General features: G+C 39.3%; 1 protein-coding gene across 1 annotated transcript; it reads right to left on the bottom strand.

The window, feature by feature from the left end:
• Nucleotides 1-1,258: 1,258 nt before the first annotated feature.
• LOC120798297 (vascular endothelial growth factor C-like) lies at nucleotides 1,259-17,570 on the bottom strand. Its single transcript, XM_040142507.1, has 8 exons — nucleotides 16,502-17,570; nucleotides 10,999-11,251; nucleotides 10,212-10,402; nucleotides 9,589-9,719; nucleotides 9,385-9,488; nucleotides 7,542-7,676; nucleotides 6,779-6,980; nucleotides 1,259-3,003 (listed from the first exon to the last, which is right to left on the bottom strand). Exons 1-8 carry the CDS (start codon nucleotides 16,601-16,603, stop codon nucleotides 2,892-2,894), a joined length of 1,230 nt encoding a protein of 409 aa, XP_039998441.1. The 5' UTR covers nucleotides 16,604-17,570; the 3' UTR covers nucleotides 1,259-2,891.
• Between the last annotated feature and the right edge of the window lie 24 nt (nucleotides 17,571-17,594).

Here is a 17,594-nt window from a genome sequence, read left to right as displayed (position 1 = left end):
AGGGAAATGGAAACGGCCAAAAAGTAGGGGGAAGAAGAAATAGGATACCACAGGACGAGTCAAGTTTCCATTCACAGGTGTTTGTGTGTGTGTGTGTGTGTGTGTGTGTGTGTGTGTGTGTGTGTGCGTGCGTGCCGAGGGGGTGAAGGTTTTTTTTTTTTTCCCACTGAATTGTCATTTGAAACATGAGCAACGTAATGTATTTGTCATCCTGTAGTTTCCAGAGAATTTACATGCAGTTGGCTCTTTAAAGGACCAGTAACACATTTTTTATTCATGTAATCTATTATTATTATTGTTGTATTATTGTGTAATATTTCAGGAAATTTGGTTTATGATGCCATGCAGAGGATTTACATTTCATGGTAACAGAAATATGATATGTATTGGGTTTTTTTTTTTTTTTTTGAATAGTTGATTCTATTTTTTTTAGTCTAAATTTGACTGTTTTTATGCAAAACGTGAATTAAAATAAAATGAAAGGTATGTGGTATTCTCCACCAAAATGTACGTGGCTGCCACAGGACCAGGGAGATCAAATTTACAGAAAATATAACCGAGCAGCTAAAATGAGACTAACTTTAAAAAATAACACATAGTTCACGTTACAAAAGAGAAGTTGAATTCATAGACAGCGAAATAAACCATAGCTCAATTCCTTACATTCAGGGGTTTTTCGCTGCTACAGCCTAGTGTGTCTGGTTTAACCATAGCACAAATCACTGATGTAGGCAAACTTTAGGTAAACTTGGTTAGCAGACTTAATGACTCTTCTCCGCTTGTGCTGTTGTTACAGTAGCTTAGCATTTTTGCTGAATGATAAACAGTACTTCCAGTCGTTCAGTATTCAGCAACTCTCCTTATAGTCACTTGGAGCCACAGCGGCCGTTGTTCAGCAAAAGTAACACAGTATTGCTTTAAATGACAAAATAAAATGTGAAATTGTGTTTTTGTTTTTTTTTAAATACTGTGGAGATTTCACAGACTTTGGTTAGTGGACAGTCAAACATTGCCCTCAACATTTCCGAAATCCCGGTTACGTCCTGATAGTGGTAACAGGTATGTTTTATGCATTTAATGTTATCGAGCTTAACATGATAAAATTATTAAAAGAGGGTTCTGCTCTCAATATTGTGACTATAACATACAGTAGCTGCTTCTCTATCCCTCACAGGTTGTCGTCTCTAGTTCATCCTCAAAAAAGCGCCGTAACATTCAACATGAACAAAACAGGGACACTAAGCGTGTCAGTCTGACAAGGCTTTTAATCAATACCTCAAAACTACTTTAAATATTCAATCATAGCATGAGAAAAGAATTTCATTTTTTTTCTACATCCATATAGCACAAACAATACAATCATTTCTACACTGCAATAAATCTTCATCTTAACATTTTTGTGTATGTTTGAGCCGAAAGATCATAGCTTTTTGAAGCTAAGGTGTCTAAATGAACCGTTAAAATGAATCTTTTGCAGTGCAGGCAAAATGGACAATTAAAAACATAATTCAATTTCTCCGTAGTAATTAAAACTACTGGAGTACGAAGACATGTAAATAGTTTCATTCCAAAACAATATTTTTTAGTTATGATAGTGACTTAAATACAGTATTTTACATCTACACGATTCCACCTTTAAAATATCACTGTTTTAAATATGAAAAGGATTTAAATATTTACAAAATATATTACATAGAACGTGTAAAGTTAAATTAGTAGAAGACTCAGAACTGTACCCAAGTGTTAACATCCACTGCAATGGATTCAGCCATGTATGAAGGAAATCTTCAAAGAGCAGCGCTGCAGTAGGGGCAAGTAGAAACTGGAAGATATAATAACTGTTGGGAGTGTTTATATTAGCGTTTAATTAAACTGGCTCTGGCATTAAACCTTTGCTCTCTTAAAAAAAAAATGATGGAAGCTGCACCAGGTAAGGCTTTAATGTAAAAAGACATTTTTATCATGAGCCTAAATAAAAAAAAAAAAAAAAAACTGAGCTGCAATAAGAGATTCACTCCATCCCTTTCAGTATAGAAGCAATGGACACTATTTGTTCCCCACAGATAAAATCTAGAGTTGGAAATAGTTTCTGATGCTTTGAATGGACCACCACAAGAATCTGTCACCATTTCCTACTGTACTAAAAGACGGAATATAAGGTCCCAGCCTCATCACATTACATGAATTCTGCAAAACAAATCCTTCAACCTTTCAAATATCTCATGACTCAATGCTGCCACAGTGTGAAGTACCCTACAGCCAATTTAATCTAGAAAAGCATGGAGTCTGGTGTGTTATTATCTTATTCCACTTTCCATTTCACACAGTTGTGAGCGGTGGCTTTGCAGCGGATCAGTGGTTGATTTTGCTTGCTCGAACACGTCGCAGCGGAGACGAATGCTGGCTCAGGGTCTTATTGGTCCATCCCGCCCTTGCTGTCAAGCTTTTAGGCAGTCTCCAGGTGTAATTGGTTGTTTCCAGTCAAGATCATGTTGTTAGCAATGGGAAGGAGGCCAGCAGATGGACACTGACAGAAAGTGTCCCAGAATGTCATATATCTCTCCTCATTTCCTCTTCGTTTTACAGGTTTTGCCACCTATGGGTGGCTGTTTTGGACTTTCTGTTTCACTGGGAAGCACTCCCATCCTGCACTATGGTATTTAGCTTTTTCGGAAGAGTGTCAGTGCACAGACCGCATTATTAAAACTCCTCCAAGTACTGGTTGTAGTCTGATGTAGCCCAATACATGTAAATGTGTAGTTGCTCCTTCCTGCCCTCCTGTCGAGAGGCACTTCTGCCATTTTGCTCCTTTGTTTTCAGGCCAAAAAAAAGTTTGAAGCCTCACGTCAAAGTGCAATAAATGGTGGTGTCCGCTGTCTGCCTGCGATTGGTTAATTCCACTCAGGCCTCATGTAGTTGGGGATGCACTGGCAGACTTGGTGGCTGTAGTAAAAGCCGGATGGGCACACACGCCTGGGATTTCTGCAAGGCAACCTGTAACAACTAGACAGATGGAGAAGGAGGAGGGAGATGGGGGGGAGGGGAAGCCAGAAAAAGCAAGATCAAGAGGAAGATGAAAAGAGGGAGCCGAAGTAGGAAAAAAGACAGAAAAGAGAGGAAATTAGAATGAAAGTGCATGAGGGAAAAAAGATAGAGAGCAGAATGAAAAAAGAGGAGAGAGAGAGAGGTATAAGGAGAAAGATTTTTGAGAGATTGTAGAGGGAAAAAGGGGTGAGGTTGAGGAGAACAGAGGAGAAATAAAATGAAGACACAGGGGAGATTATGTTCTCTTGGCATGCATTCTATTGATAATTCAGATCTCCACATCCCTTCTGGATAAACCCTGATCCAAGTTTTGTTTGCGTGTGCATCAAAAGATTCTGTGTGTGAGAAAAAGAGGGAGTATTTCTCCAGAGAGGGCAGGAATAAAGCCAAATTCTGGGAACTCTCCTTTTTCAAAATCACAGTAGGTGTATGGTCTTCTGTGTGCCACCTCCTGTGACCAGATGTTGAGTCAAACCAAGAAATAGACAAAACAATGAATAGAATGATGGAGTGAATAATATTGTCCCACACTGCCCTGTCTGTATCGAAGAGCTGGATTGGGTTGTACCAGTTACCCGTAAGTTTCCTCAAATTTCCGTCCACAATTGGTTAATAACCTCATGAAATCAATATAATAAATAAATCTACAATTTATTACATGTAAATTTTTGATTGAAAGGCAGCTTAACCACACCCGATTGTAAATTCCACTAAAATCAAAAGATTGCAGTAGTTATCTCTGCTACTCTGCTAAGCTAGGCTAGGTTTTTATATTACATTACTGGAGATATTGCCTTATTTATGTGGGATAACATAATATTAAGATAAGATTAAGTAAATTACCCAGGTGTTGGTTCATCTGAAGTGATATATTTGAATTACAGGAGAGAGATTGGGGGAAAAGTGAGTAAATATAGCTTTAGCCATGGCTGTATCCCCAGCTAGCTTTACTTGGATTTGGCTCTTTTGTTTTGAGTGTTGGGTTTAATCTTTTGCTGGGGTTTGTAGTAACTTCAGATTTAAGTGGCTGTGTAGGGTAGTATACTACCTGCAGCTGAGAATGAAATGGGAAATATCTGATTATGCTAGCCTAGCTAACCTTATTTGGTAATTTGACGTTTTATAAATTGAGGTAGGTTGGGTAGTTTTTGTGAAATGTGACGTATTAAATTATTAAAGTGTTTTATCAAGTGTCTGGTAAGATATGTAAACCATTTAATTTCATCAGTAACCTATATTGCTCTTCCTACTAAACGGTCATAAATTTACAAGCTAACTTTAGATTTTATCAATGAGCTATCGCTAGTTCAGTTAGCTTTGCAACAGCTACACATGGTAATTAGATTAGTGGTTGTAAATATTTGTCTAGCTTCGGTAACAACTAATCTCTACTAAAAACCAGTTTGTGTATTGCAACCTATTTTAATTCATAGATGTGCGGATCTACACTTAGTAAACACTTCCTTTATATCTAGATTACGTATGAAGATTACTGAATTTGGAACTTCAAGCTGTAAAATATTTGAATTTTACTTAGGTTTTCTAGGTAAGAAAACCCCCAACAAATACATGGAAAAACAAAATTGGGTCAAAATGGGGGCTTGCAACTTCACAACCAAGGAAATGTAATTCTTAGTTTGAGTAAAGGGCTTATTTTTTTGGCCCTCTGCAGCTGAACTCTGCCATCAAAGGTCACTTGTGCGTATTTCTGTGAACTTTCCCATATGTGTAAAGCCATGATTAGAAATCATTCATTTCAAGGCTAATGTCTGCTTATAGTATGTGTTTTTCTTTGTGCCTGTCACTCCATCTGTCTCTGAGCCTGCCCGCCTGTCCGATGGCTGTTCTGCTCACTGTCATTAAGCTCACCCAGTCTCCCTGTCTGTCTCTGCAGGCCTCTGGGTTCAGAGGAAGAGTGATCTCTTGCATGCTGGCTGTGGGAACCGCAACACGCATGCAAAACATGCACACGCAGCTGAGTCCATGGTTGAATGTTTAGGACGCCCCGTTTCCATAAAAGGTCATATGGAAACATGTGAAAGAACATGGAGGAAGGAAGTTTTTCTTTTTCAAGTTTGGAATGTTTGACATGTCCATTGAGATTTCACTTGCTGCCTTTCTCTCAAAGCTCTGGTTCTCAATCTTTTCCTCTTCCTCTAGCAGAGCTCCCAGTTCTAAGACTTGTGGTAGTATCCCAAGAACCAACCAGGCCGAGCAGCACAGCACACAGGATCCAGTTCTCCCAGTATAAGCCACTGGTTCAGGTAACTCAGGATGAACTCACGCACAGAAATTTTGCTTTTGAGCTGCAGAGAATTCAGAGGTAGATCACAAATCTCCTTTATCCTTTAGCGGTCCAGTGGAGAGTTGGCTGTGTTCAGATAATACACAACCTGACTTATGTCTTTTTCTAAATCTACAAGTCATCTTAACTTCTTAATACAGTTCTAACAAATTTAGAATGTATCTTCCCCAAACACAGTTGATAAACTTTACATTGTGCTTCAATACTCGCTAAAATGTAATAGTTACAAGTGGAATACAAATGGGAATAGTTGCTAGCAACCTAGTTACTGTGACCAGGAACTATCATATCCTTAGCTACAGTTTCAAAACAGTGAGTTAGAGCTTTAAAGAGTGAACTCAGTTAAACAGAACATATGTGTGGAACAGAAAGAGTGACACACTAACCGCAGATTATGGTTCACCAGGTAACAAGCAGGCATTATCAAAGCACACAAAAATCAAAATTAGCGTTGAGGAAAGTGTTCGTTAACCAGTAAAAACTTGCTCTGAAATCAACTGTGGTATGTTTTGAGACACTATGTACTGATCATAGTCATCGCTGTCCAAGAGATCAGACCTTCTTTTGGCCCCATAGACCATTTTACATCACCTACTTGCTCTCAGTTGCCCCTAACATATTTTATGCCCTCTTAAAATCCTTTTATAAGGAGTTTTAGTCTGTAGAGACTGGGTGTCTCTACGGGCAAGTCACGCTGTCTTTAGCCACATACTGTAGTAAATACCTTTATGCAATTCAATGAAAGCATACAGCTCACTGACACGTGTAGGGCAGCTGGAAAATTTGTGGAACTGTGCGTTTACGTCAAGCTGAGGATTTTTATTTTATGCAACTGTGTAACAAGGAAGATAGGAACCATTTACTCCAGGGAACTGTTCTGATGCAGGAATCCAGACTTGGATACTAATTTTAGAATTAAAGTGAATGTATAAACACACAGTTGTCAGGCAGTTTACGTGATATACTGTACAGCTTGGATTGAGAAAAGTGGGGGTGGGTATGCTAAATATTTTGATGCCACCAGAGAGGAAATACCAGAAATCATCAAATTCCAGCTGCTGTAAATGAGAAGTGTAATTATTATGAACATTAACATTAATAAGTGTTACAATAAAGTACTTGATTAATGCTGTTCTCTATACAGAAGCAAGATAAGCACGTTCATGACCAAAAATGTTTATTATTGCTTATTGGCTTTTTTAGCTTAGAGCAGAGCGGGTTCTTAAAGTTTAAGGGTCTGGTTGGCAGAGACCCAGAGTGTGGATACTTTGGATAATTTCATCTCCCAAAGGAGCCATTCTCTCATTGCTCCCTCTCCACAGGGAGGTCAGAGTGCAGAGCTGAGGAATTCAGTGTGTAGCTCAATGACACTTAAGCAGGATGCACATTTGCTGGAACTTGGGCTTGAAATCTTCTTTGTAGGCCTACCTGCAGGTGTTGGGGTTGAACCTCTTGCCCTGCCGCAGACACGACTGTGGACTCTCTCTGCACTGACACAGGCAGGTGTCGGGGTTCAGGGGCTGATTCCCAGGGCAATCTGCAGCACACACACAGCCACACAAGTCTTCATCCCACCTCTGGCCCACAGGGCACCACTTCCCCTCACCCTGACCTTCACACTGGCATTCACCTGAGAGATTAATAAGTTTAACATAAACAGGGAGAGAGACAAGAACATGAAGGTAATTTTATGAATTAAAGCCAAACTTTATCAAAAATTGAATTGTGCAACTCTGCCAGCACTGGTGGGCTAAATTTTTGGTGGTCATGTCTTTACTTGTAGGATATTTGCACAAACTTCCCGACACTTCCCTCTATCCATTAATCCTTTCACTCTCGATCTTGCTCGGTTGTTTTCAGACTGACAACCCTTTCACAAAAATTTGGTGTGTTTACAGTAAACCGGTCTTTGTGAAACCAAGACGTAGCTTAACACAAAAGAGGAGCACTTTGGCACCTTTTTTCAGGAGAAGCACCTATTGGATATATAGCATGTAACAGAAGTGAAATTTTAAGACACTCTCTCACATCCCCTCCCATTTATTTGTTCCTTTTTTTTTTACGTCTTCCCTAAAATTCCTGACTTACACTTCTTAGCTGGTCCAGGCAGTGGTGCACACTGTAAGACGTAAATTCTGTTCCAAACAACGATATAGTTTAATGTATTTTCAGTAACTGAAACCCTCCTTACAGGTGTTGTGGTCCAGTTTCCAGCCTGGATCGCAGCTGTCCTCGGTGAGTCCGTTTCGACAGACGCACTCGCAGGTAGACTCCTGCAGAACCCTGTTGGGCCCACAGAGAGCCAGCAGACCGGAGTCCAGTGCATCTGGAAGCCACATGGAAAGGAAGTAAACAATGTTATTTAATTTTTTTCCAGCTTTATTTTGTCTTTCTGCTGTTGATTTTGTTTTTTCCAGCCATACCAGCGCCGCATGGCCGTAGACTCTTGTGTCATGCATGCCAGAAGGGCAAGCAGCTACAGCGTCAGTGGTCAAAGTTGGAAAGAGGTTGGAATTTTCTTTTTTCAGGTCGTCGGTTGAGCTTTGCAGGTGTCACATAACTGTGGTCCTTAGTGCAGCCCCAAAGAGGAGGATACCTTTCCTGTTTTAATTTATTACACTAAATTTGCTTGTGGAAACACAAGTTTCCCAGGAGAGTTCCCAGGAGAGGTAAATGGGACACGTCCCAAATATTAATATATATCAAAATTAGTTTGTATTTCTAATCATTAAGACTCTTTCCCATTGGCATTTATTTTCAGGCCTTAAAAGAATGTAATAAAAAGGTTTGTCAGTTTATTGATGGAAAAATAAAAAGTAGCTGAAGATGGCAGCCGCTGTACTTCACTACATGACTGTACATGTAAAATACCACAAAGACACTTTGGCTTCTAATGTTACAGTTGAATAAACATTCCCTCAAGGGGAATTTGTTTCATATCATTTCATTTGCTGCCCAGGCAATCATCCTGATGATCATCATCGTTTAGCTGTGGTGGTGGAGTTACTTTTCGAAGATATCTTTAATGAAATCTGGTTGATACCACAAACAAACTGATCAGTGGGGTTTGAAGGTGTAACCACCTTTTGGATGACACCGCGTTCCGGTTCAGATCTGGGAAATCACATTCCTCTTCAGTAGTCAGAAGGAAAAAGGGAAATAAAATCCACTTTTTAGAGACACGCTTTTAGAAATAAAAGCACATTTTTTCAACAAGAATCACCCTTGGATGATGTTTCTGGCTGCTGGAATCTGTTCACAACATGCTTTAGGTATTTGTGTACTCCACACTGCAGTGGTGGTGGTGGGGGGGTTCCACACTGTGTAGGGTCGAGGTTGTGCAACTTTTCACACTCTGCAGCAGGTGATTTCCACTTCCATCAGTGAAATCACCTGGTGCTGTGTTTGCTTGTCTTGTGCCAGATGACCCATCCTGAACCTGCTGCGTTGTCATCACACTGTCCAAACACTGGTGTGACTGCAGTATTTTACCCATGAGGTAAATCCTGTTTTTTTTTTAATGGAACAGACTTCTTGATTTAGAATTTGCATGTTAGTTGTTTGAAATCTCGGTCTCCACGCTTAATTGAGGCTATAACATTACATTTGCTTTAAATACTGGAGAGTTAGAGTGTTTTGATTCCTTGTTTAATTTTCATTTGGCAAAATTCTCACTACTTTCTAGCATTTGATGAGTGCAAAGCTTGTTTTTTATTTGTTAAGTAATGGATCATGACCCAGGATAGAGCCAGCTTTAGAGATTTGCTGCTCTCAGTAGAGAACACGTTTCCTGTTTTTTTGGCCTTAAAATGAAGCAGTGTTCTCTTGTTAGTAATTTGATTGATTTGATGGAGAGGCCTCAGGAGCTCAAAGTATCCGGTATTTTACATTTCAACGAGCACAGATTATAGAAAAAATGAACAGAATTTGGTGTAACAGAAATTTTACTTTCTTCCCTCTTGGATCATTTTGTTACCCTCACATTTATCTTAGCGCCCCTTAATCATACATCAGCAGAAACGGAACAAATTTACCTGTCTCTCTCTCAGAGTAGTTTATCGCATCCGTAGAGACACACACACAGTTCACCGGATCCCATAATGAACCTGAGGCGCAGGGAACTTCAGGAGGGGAACACCTACATACACACACCCATTATAAATGCATGAAATAACAAACACTGACTCAGAAATTTTTGTAAATGCACACACACACACACACTCTTCACCCTCACTCACAGGTGATCTGTCACGGCTCGTCTTATGATGGAGTGGAGCGGCCGTTTGGAGATGCATTCGCATGAGGTGTGGTTGACGAAGGTTACCATGACATCGGCGCGATCCATCCTGGGTGGAGACAGTTCCATCAACTGGACAGACGAGAGATGAAGGTTAGAAGTGTTTGTGTGTGTGTTTATGTGCAAAACTACACTGTGTAAGAGAACAATAACAACAAAGTTGTTTCTCTTTGATTATAATCCTTGGTAAATTTGTTTCTGCTGCTGCTGTCATTACAATAATACTGGTCATGAGTTTTTCAGCCGTAGAATTTGATGTAACTGTTGAAAGACTGTACAACTGTGCGTGACTGTGTGAGTTGTATGGTCTTGATGTCCAGTTGCAGCCAAAAGGTGTCCCATTGCAGTAGGATGAGATATGATACATACAGGCTTGTTACATAACTGGGTAGATTGGTTTCTGTCCTCTGTCCTGAGGCAGTTTGAGGTGTAAGTGCAGAAAATACCAACAGGTATGTGCGTGTAACGGAGCAGAGTGTTAAATGATTTGAGTGATGAAAAGTGTCTGACATGGAAATAAACAGGGTGAAAACCAAAAAGAAGGAAGAGAATCCAGGCCCTTACTGTCTTGTTTACAAGCGAGTGACTTGTATTCGTGCAGTAAAAGGCCTCGTTGGTGCAGCATCCACCGCACCGATGCAGTGCCACACAGCGAGGGAGGTAGAATTGACTGGTGGATTCTGGGTATTCTTTGGCGACCTCGACACACACCTCTCTGGGTTGGCATGAGGTCCGCTGGATCTCCTCTAGGATGACTGAAAACATATGTAATTAAGAAACTGAATTTGCTTTGTTGACAATCTGAATGCAATAGAGCTTTTAGGTTTTAATGTATCTGTTGTTAGAATGTTTCGGGGCAATGGCAGAAAATCATAGACCTCTCCAATAATTTATCTAATTTTCATTTTCCAATCTTCTTTCAAACAAGGCTTCTTTTCTTTTGCATTTACCACTCATTTTTGAAATGAAATCGGTCTGGCAGTCCATAAAAACACGATTTCTCTGGTTATATCAACACTGCTCTGATTCTGAAGCATTTTGGCACTTTGCCCTAGTTTTTAAAAAAATACTGTGGACTGAGGAGAATGAAGAGAAATTAAGTGAAATTTTTTTTTAAAGTTTAAAAAATCTCAGAGGTATGACAGTGATTTGGTACTGTATAGACCACAAAGAAGTATCTCATAATTGGAAATATTCTAACTTCTTCACTATGTGCTGGATTGTTGCGAGCCGTGCTCCATATATCTGGATTTAAATGCGTTATCTCAGATACCACTGGTCTGCTTCTCATCTAAATTCAACTGTTTGCAACTGAATTTTTTGTTTTTTTTGAAAGCATCTCAGTGTTTACCTCCCAAAGTCCCGTCAACTTTGTAAAGAGCCTCCTCCCTTGGCTGACCCCATAGATCCTCATCGTTAGAGTGGACTAAGGGGCTCGCTGAGGTGGTGGAAAAAGAGGGGGATGAGGAAGACGAAGAGGCGTGCCTTGACTTCTTCCTCAGGCAGTGCTGAAGCAAACTGTATTCAGGGTACAGAAGCTGTAATAGCTGATCCACACTCGTTATGCTCTCCAAATTGGGCTGGTCATCTGACAACACTGGAGCCTGGAAGACATTAAACGAGTATAACCTTAATAACACAAAATCCCCTCAGTTGTAATACACTATTAGTTCTTCATATGTTGCCACAAAGCCATGTATTCATAGATAACATTTCCAAGAAGGCAAATAATATGAGTCAAGAAGACAATAAAATGAGATTAAAAGTCACAAATAAAACTCAAAACCTTTGCTCATACGTCACCGTTTCTAGCCCCGATATCCTGTTTTTAAACATAATAAAATACAATAAAAATAAAAAACTTTAAAAAACATCATACTTTTTACATTTTGAAGTGTTAGAATTGAGGGCAATTTGTGCCACATCGTGTCTTTTGGAGGAAAACTATTAGATAATGCAGAATTTACAGCGTCAGCTCTGCTGCTTTGAGCTGGATAAAAAGTGAATACCTCAGCTACCAATGTGTTGTAACATGTTGCTGGCTACTGTTAGTTATTATGGGTACATGTGTCCTCTTCTCACCTACACACACTCACTGTTGCATTCAAGTACATAAGGAAGCTGCAAAGTCTGTGTTTCCTTTACGCCTCACTCTCCGTGTGTTTGCTGTTTTTTGTCTTTTTTCTTGACCCTTTTATAGCAGTTAAACTCTGCACTTAAAAAACCTCACCCAAGGCAACGTCTTAAAATTTGAAAATACCTGCCCTACAGCTGCAGTGCCCTTGAGCAAGGTGCTGTAATGTGACCCAGTTTACCTATGGGCTTCCAGTCTGCTACATAAGAGCTTCTGATGCAGCACTTTAATGCAGCACTGGGCCTGCTTAAATGGACCAAACAGACTGGAGATTGTGAGCTCAGCCAACACCCATATTACTATAATTATTCTACAGTGAGAGCTTTATGTGGTGGACCAGCACCATTCAGGAAATCCCAGTTTACTGTAGATATCGCTTTATAAAATGTTCCTGCTGTGACTCATCCCCATAATGATTTTCCTGCCGTCATGATGGATGACTCTGTTCTATAAAGATACAGTAGATGAAAGACAAAAGCTTAATTGTGTAACAGACTGGCTAATAGACGCTGCTGTATCATATGTGGGGAACTAAATGTCAGCTGGGAGTTTGAGTGTCACATGTTACTTCTTCCTCCAGGGAGTGTGAGTGGTTGTTTAGTTTCCCAGGCTGAGAAGGAGCAAACTGGCACAGCTGGTATTACCTAAACAGAAACCAGATCTCTGTATTGTTATCAGTCTTACCATTTATCTCTGTCTCTCTGACTCTCTCCCTGCCTCCCCCTCCCTTCGTGTTTCATCACATCCATCTCATCTGTCTCAATATAATTTTTTACATCTCTGACCTTCCTTTTCTATTTTTGTCTCGCAGCCCTGTATTCATACTTATTCCTTTTGTTATGCTCACCTGTGATGTCAAAAATTGATTTATTCAGTGTAACTGTTGCAGTTCTGTAAAACAAGAATTGTATTTACAAGTATTTAAAACAAGATCATATTGGATTTAAGACCGAGTCTAAGAGACTACAGTCACACTATCAGCTCTGTGAGGCTCTACATAGGTACAGCAGTGCTTTGTGATCAATTGTAACCTCAGCTTTCCAACATGCTCATAAGGACAATGCTAACCTGCTGATGTTAAACAGGTATAATGTATATAGGTATAATTACCATGTTCACCATCTTATTTTAACATGTTAGCATGCTAACATTTGATAATTATCACTAAAGACAAAGTACAGCTGAGGCTGAGGAGGAAATGGCAATCCATCCAATAGTTGCTGAGACGTTTTACTCAAAACCACAAAAGTCCACCTCATGGTGGTGCTAGAGGAAAAGTCAGGGGGTCGCTAAAATCCACACTGACCATGAATGACTGTACAAAATTTAATGACAGTCCATCTAATAGCCGTTGAGATAATTCAGTCTGGACCAAAGTGGTCGACCAACCGATCAACAAGCCAACATTGCCATGCCGCTAACATGAATAAAAAATGGCTGCACATTAGAGACATTTTTTATTGTCCTGATCTTTCTTTTTGGCTTTCAGGTGATGTAACTCTGTTTGCTTAAAAATGGTTAAATTGGTTAAAAAAAAAAAGCAGGTGAATGCATTTCTAAACATTTCTAAACACACTTTCTGGTTTCTTGCAGGAAAATGAAAAGTACGGGTTATTGATTTTTAGTCAGTTATGATTCAAGTCACAGCTTCACAGTTACAATCAAGCTTTTCAATTGTCACCATAACACTGTCAGACATGACATTGTGATGTTTGTTTAGAGACACAGCTACAAGCACGGCATGGACTCGTGTAACAATACTATTTAAATAAGAGAAAAACCATGTCAAAAGTCCATTACTGGTTGAAATTGAAAGCAAGTCATTAGACGGGTTTTTCTCTCTTATTGAAGCATTTGCCTCAAAATTGAACCATTACTGATATTCGTTTTTCAAGCAGATATCTACCAATAACCAATATTACGCTGCTATATTGGAGAATTTTTTCAAAATATTGATGGACAGTTGTAATTACATACTGGAGGATAGACTTTTCTCTCTCTTTCCTTCAAGGTCTTCCCAGATTTCATCCTTTTCTTTCAGCTCCCCTTTCTCTCCTTTGTGTTTTTAAGTGATCACATGACATGAGGTCATCGCTGTGGGACTATGAGGTCATGATGGACCAGTAATTCGTCCAGTGAACTGGGGTGTGTCCATCACCAGATACTGCTGGCACACACACATGCATATGCACACACCCATGCATTTGTCACTCAGCCTGTCTTCCTGTATAAACATCTTATGTCCAAAGCTATTGTTACACACATACACAATTTTCTTTAAATTGATCTTTTTTAACAAGTGATAACTGGCCAGCCCCACAAAATATATGATTGTAATTCATTCATTCATTCATTCATTCAGTTCCAAGAGGATTGCATTACTTAAGGTCTCTTCCAGTGCATTTTGACAGTGTTTAACAGGAAACAAAGAAAAAGGAACTAGTTCCTGGCAGTAAACTGACGTGTCACTGTTATTAAAAACTTTTTACACAGAATCTACTACGCAAGTAACCGTTGGTTAAAGTTCAATAGCTTGAAATTTTTAGTAATAGTTTCCCGACTGACTCATAAAAAGGTATTTACAGTGAAGCAAGACACTGAGGCATTGCAAACTAGAATGGCACTCACTAGAGAGTATGTTTCCACCAAGACCAATGAGAAACAACATACACCAGACTTAAGAGAAAAATATTCATATTCATAGTAAATGGTCTGAATCTGCCCCGAAATTAAATTTGTTCTTCCTCGACCCATACCCCATCCCTCCACAAAGTTTTTGGCAAATTGGTTTTGCACTTTTTACTTAATCCTGCTGACAAACAAAAGGGATGAAAACATAACCTCCTTGGCAGAGGAAATGATGTCTTTAAACAGAATTTTGCACATAGTTGGGATTAAATGACATCACATGCGGAAGTTAGCACTCAGTTAGTTGTTTGGAATTGGGTAAAGGAAACTAATTATGTAAAGAAATGTATGTTTAATGAGGATTTTACAAGCAGGGCCTGGAATGAGACTCACTTTAATTGCTCCTGATAGACTTTCGGATTGATTGCATTAAAGCTACATAGGGCTGTGTTTGCCAGTTAATTGAGTAATAATTAATAATGATAATATACATTATTGAAATGTTTTATCAAAGGAAAAAACAACATAAAGCATCTTACAGATGATCACATGAACACATTACACAAAAGTGGCGACACTTGTGGCCTAGACAACGATCAGCCTATGTCTAAGCTGTACTAGGATCACAGGTCAAGTCACAACTACATGCCTTTCTGGTGGAAAATAATGCCCTCTCTCTGTCATAGCAGTCATGCTTTAGACCTGCTCATAGTACAATAACTGCTGCAGTTGCTGTTGTAAATTACATTGTTAACTCACTTGATAAAAAGAAACATTGTGCTGCACCTTTTGTAGATCTGTCCAAGGCTTTTCAAATTGTTGATCATAACATTTCGCTAAATAAGTTGCTTTCTGTAGGGTTTGAAGAATCTGTTTACACCTGGTTCAAACCACATCCTGTTGGTTTGGGCTGTTGTTGCTGATGATTTCAGATCCCCAAATTGTTGATAAAGGTTTCCCACAAGGATCAATATTAGCCCCCCCTGCTGTTAACTCTGTACCTAAATACAATTTTTTTTCCCATCTGAATATTGCAATATCCATTTTTATGCTGACGATACCATCTTGTGTGCCTCCAGATACTTTTCTTTTTCATTTACAGCATGTTCTAAACTACAGAAAGACAAAGTGTTTGCACACAACAAGAGCAGAGAGATTTGATGTCATTCAAATAGATACACTGAAGCTTTATGAATACTTAGGAATTTGGTTAGATAGAAGATTGTCTTACAAAACTCACTTTGAACGCCTCGCTCAAAAACTAAAACTTCAAATTAAATTCTTCTAACTGAACACAGGTTATTTTTCCCTTTCAAAACAGAATACAATGTTCAGTTCACTGTAATATCTACACTGAAATATGGGGATAGTCTGTATGCTCATGCTGCTGCCACAACCCTTAAACCACTGAATGCCAACTACCACAGTGACATTACTCAAAGCATCTGTCTTACTCACCCCTTATAGTTATGTGAAGAAGTCCTTAGTTCAAAGTGAAAATTCATTATAACAGATCATAGAATAGGTTAGCTTTAAAAATCTAGATTGGACCGGTGTGTGTTGTGTGTGACTTAATTAGTGTGATGTTGAACTGTACATATGCAATTTGTTCTGGCATCTCTTCATCTAAGGGGGAGTTCCTGCATAATTAAAGCTTATCTATTTTAGCCAACACCATTCTTCAAAAAGATATTCCCTCATTTGGTGTTTTGAAGATAATGGTGCAGAGCACTGTATAACACATCACCCCATTGGTGTTCAATCAGGTTGAAATCTGGTGACTTTCAATTACATAGCATTTGATTGACATAACTCCCATACTCATGAAACGATTCAATGATCCCTTGTGCCCTGTATGGGAGCATCTGCATTCAGCATGTTTCTTCACTCATTTATTCAGATTTTTCCTTTAATTTGTCACCCATATATAATCAAGTGCAGACATTAATTGACTATCTGTAGAAGTGAGTGAAACTCCTTAGTAGTTTGGTCTAAAGCCAATGAGAAATGGTACAACAATATTTTATTGTTAACCCCAGAGTTCAGACTAAGCACATGTTCTTATAGATGATAGAAAAATTAGATGTCTCACCTCGGTGCCCATGTCTCCAGTTTGGTAATAGTCCATATAGTCTTGTCCTGAGCCCAAATTGCTGATATTAAGCATCCATAGGAGCAAAGCTGGTATCCACATAGTGAGGAGATGAAGAAGAGAGAAGAGGAGATATCAGGACAGAGGAGGAAGTTAGTGAATTTAGAGCTGGATGTGAAGTGACAGGAAGGAAGGAGGAGAGGAAGGTGGAAGAGTCTGAGGTGAAGAGGAGGAGAAGGAGGAGCAGGAGGGTATCACAGACTCGGCAGGTTTCTCTTTGCTCCTCTCTTCATTCTATCCTGGGACGAAGTTGCTCTTCTGGCGCAGGTTGTTTGAAATTGGGAATTCAGCTGAATAAATCATGATGAGGAAATCGTTTCCTCTTCACAACTTCAAACACAGCTCCGTTTTAGTTTTCCTTTATCTTCAGAGGAAGTCTTTCCACTTCTCTTGTTGCACATCCATTCTTTCTGTTAATATGATGTTCTTTAAATCACTGTTTGTCTCAGTTTGAGTTTTATCTTCACTTTTTCTCCTCTTTATATCTTTCTTGACCTTGAACTTGAATTTTCCCTCAATCTCTGCCTTTTATTTGCTGATTCTCCAATTTACCTCCCCCTTTCTCTCCAGCCTTGGTTGTCCTCTTCAGTCTCTTCTCCTCGCCCTTCACACTGGTGCACCTCCTGGCTTTCTTTATCTATATTTTCCCCTCTCTTCACACAGCGGCTGTGCTCTTCCCTCCCTCTCTCTCTCTCTCTCTCTCTCTCTCTCTCTCTCTGAGATTATTGCTGCCTCTTTATCTGTCTCCTGTTTCTTCCTCAAAAACCTTCAGGGCAAAGCTCTGTCTCTGTCTCTCTCTGGACTTTTTTCTTTTTTGCCGCTTTCTAAATCTGTCACAACTTTTCTGTCGGGCTGTCTGATCAAAGAGAGAGAAAAAAAGAGTAAGAGCTTATTCCAAATCCTGTTCTGAAATTGAGGTTTTTTTTAAAGGAAAAAAAAGAAAAGCAGGAGGTTTAAAAAAGCTTTTGGTATTAAGTTCTTTTCCAAACAGAGGGAATGTGCGTCCTGCTCATAGATGTCCTGTTGGATTGAA

This window comes from Xiphias gladius, chromosome 13 (genome assembly GCF_016859285.1).
Source record: "Xiphias gladius isolate SHS-SW01 ecotype Sanya breed wild chromosome 13, ASM1685928v1, whole genome shotgun sequence".
Lineage (NCBI taxonomy): Eukaryota > Metazoa > Chordata > Actinopteri > Istiophoriformes > Xiphiidae > Xiphias > Xiphias gladius.
Note: the sequence above shows the minus strand (reverse complement) of the source record. Positions and strands in the feature narration are given on the sequence as shown.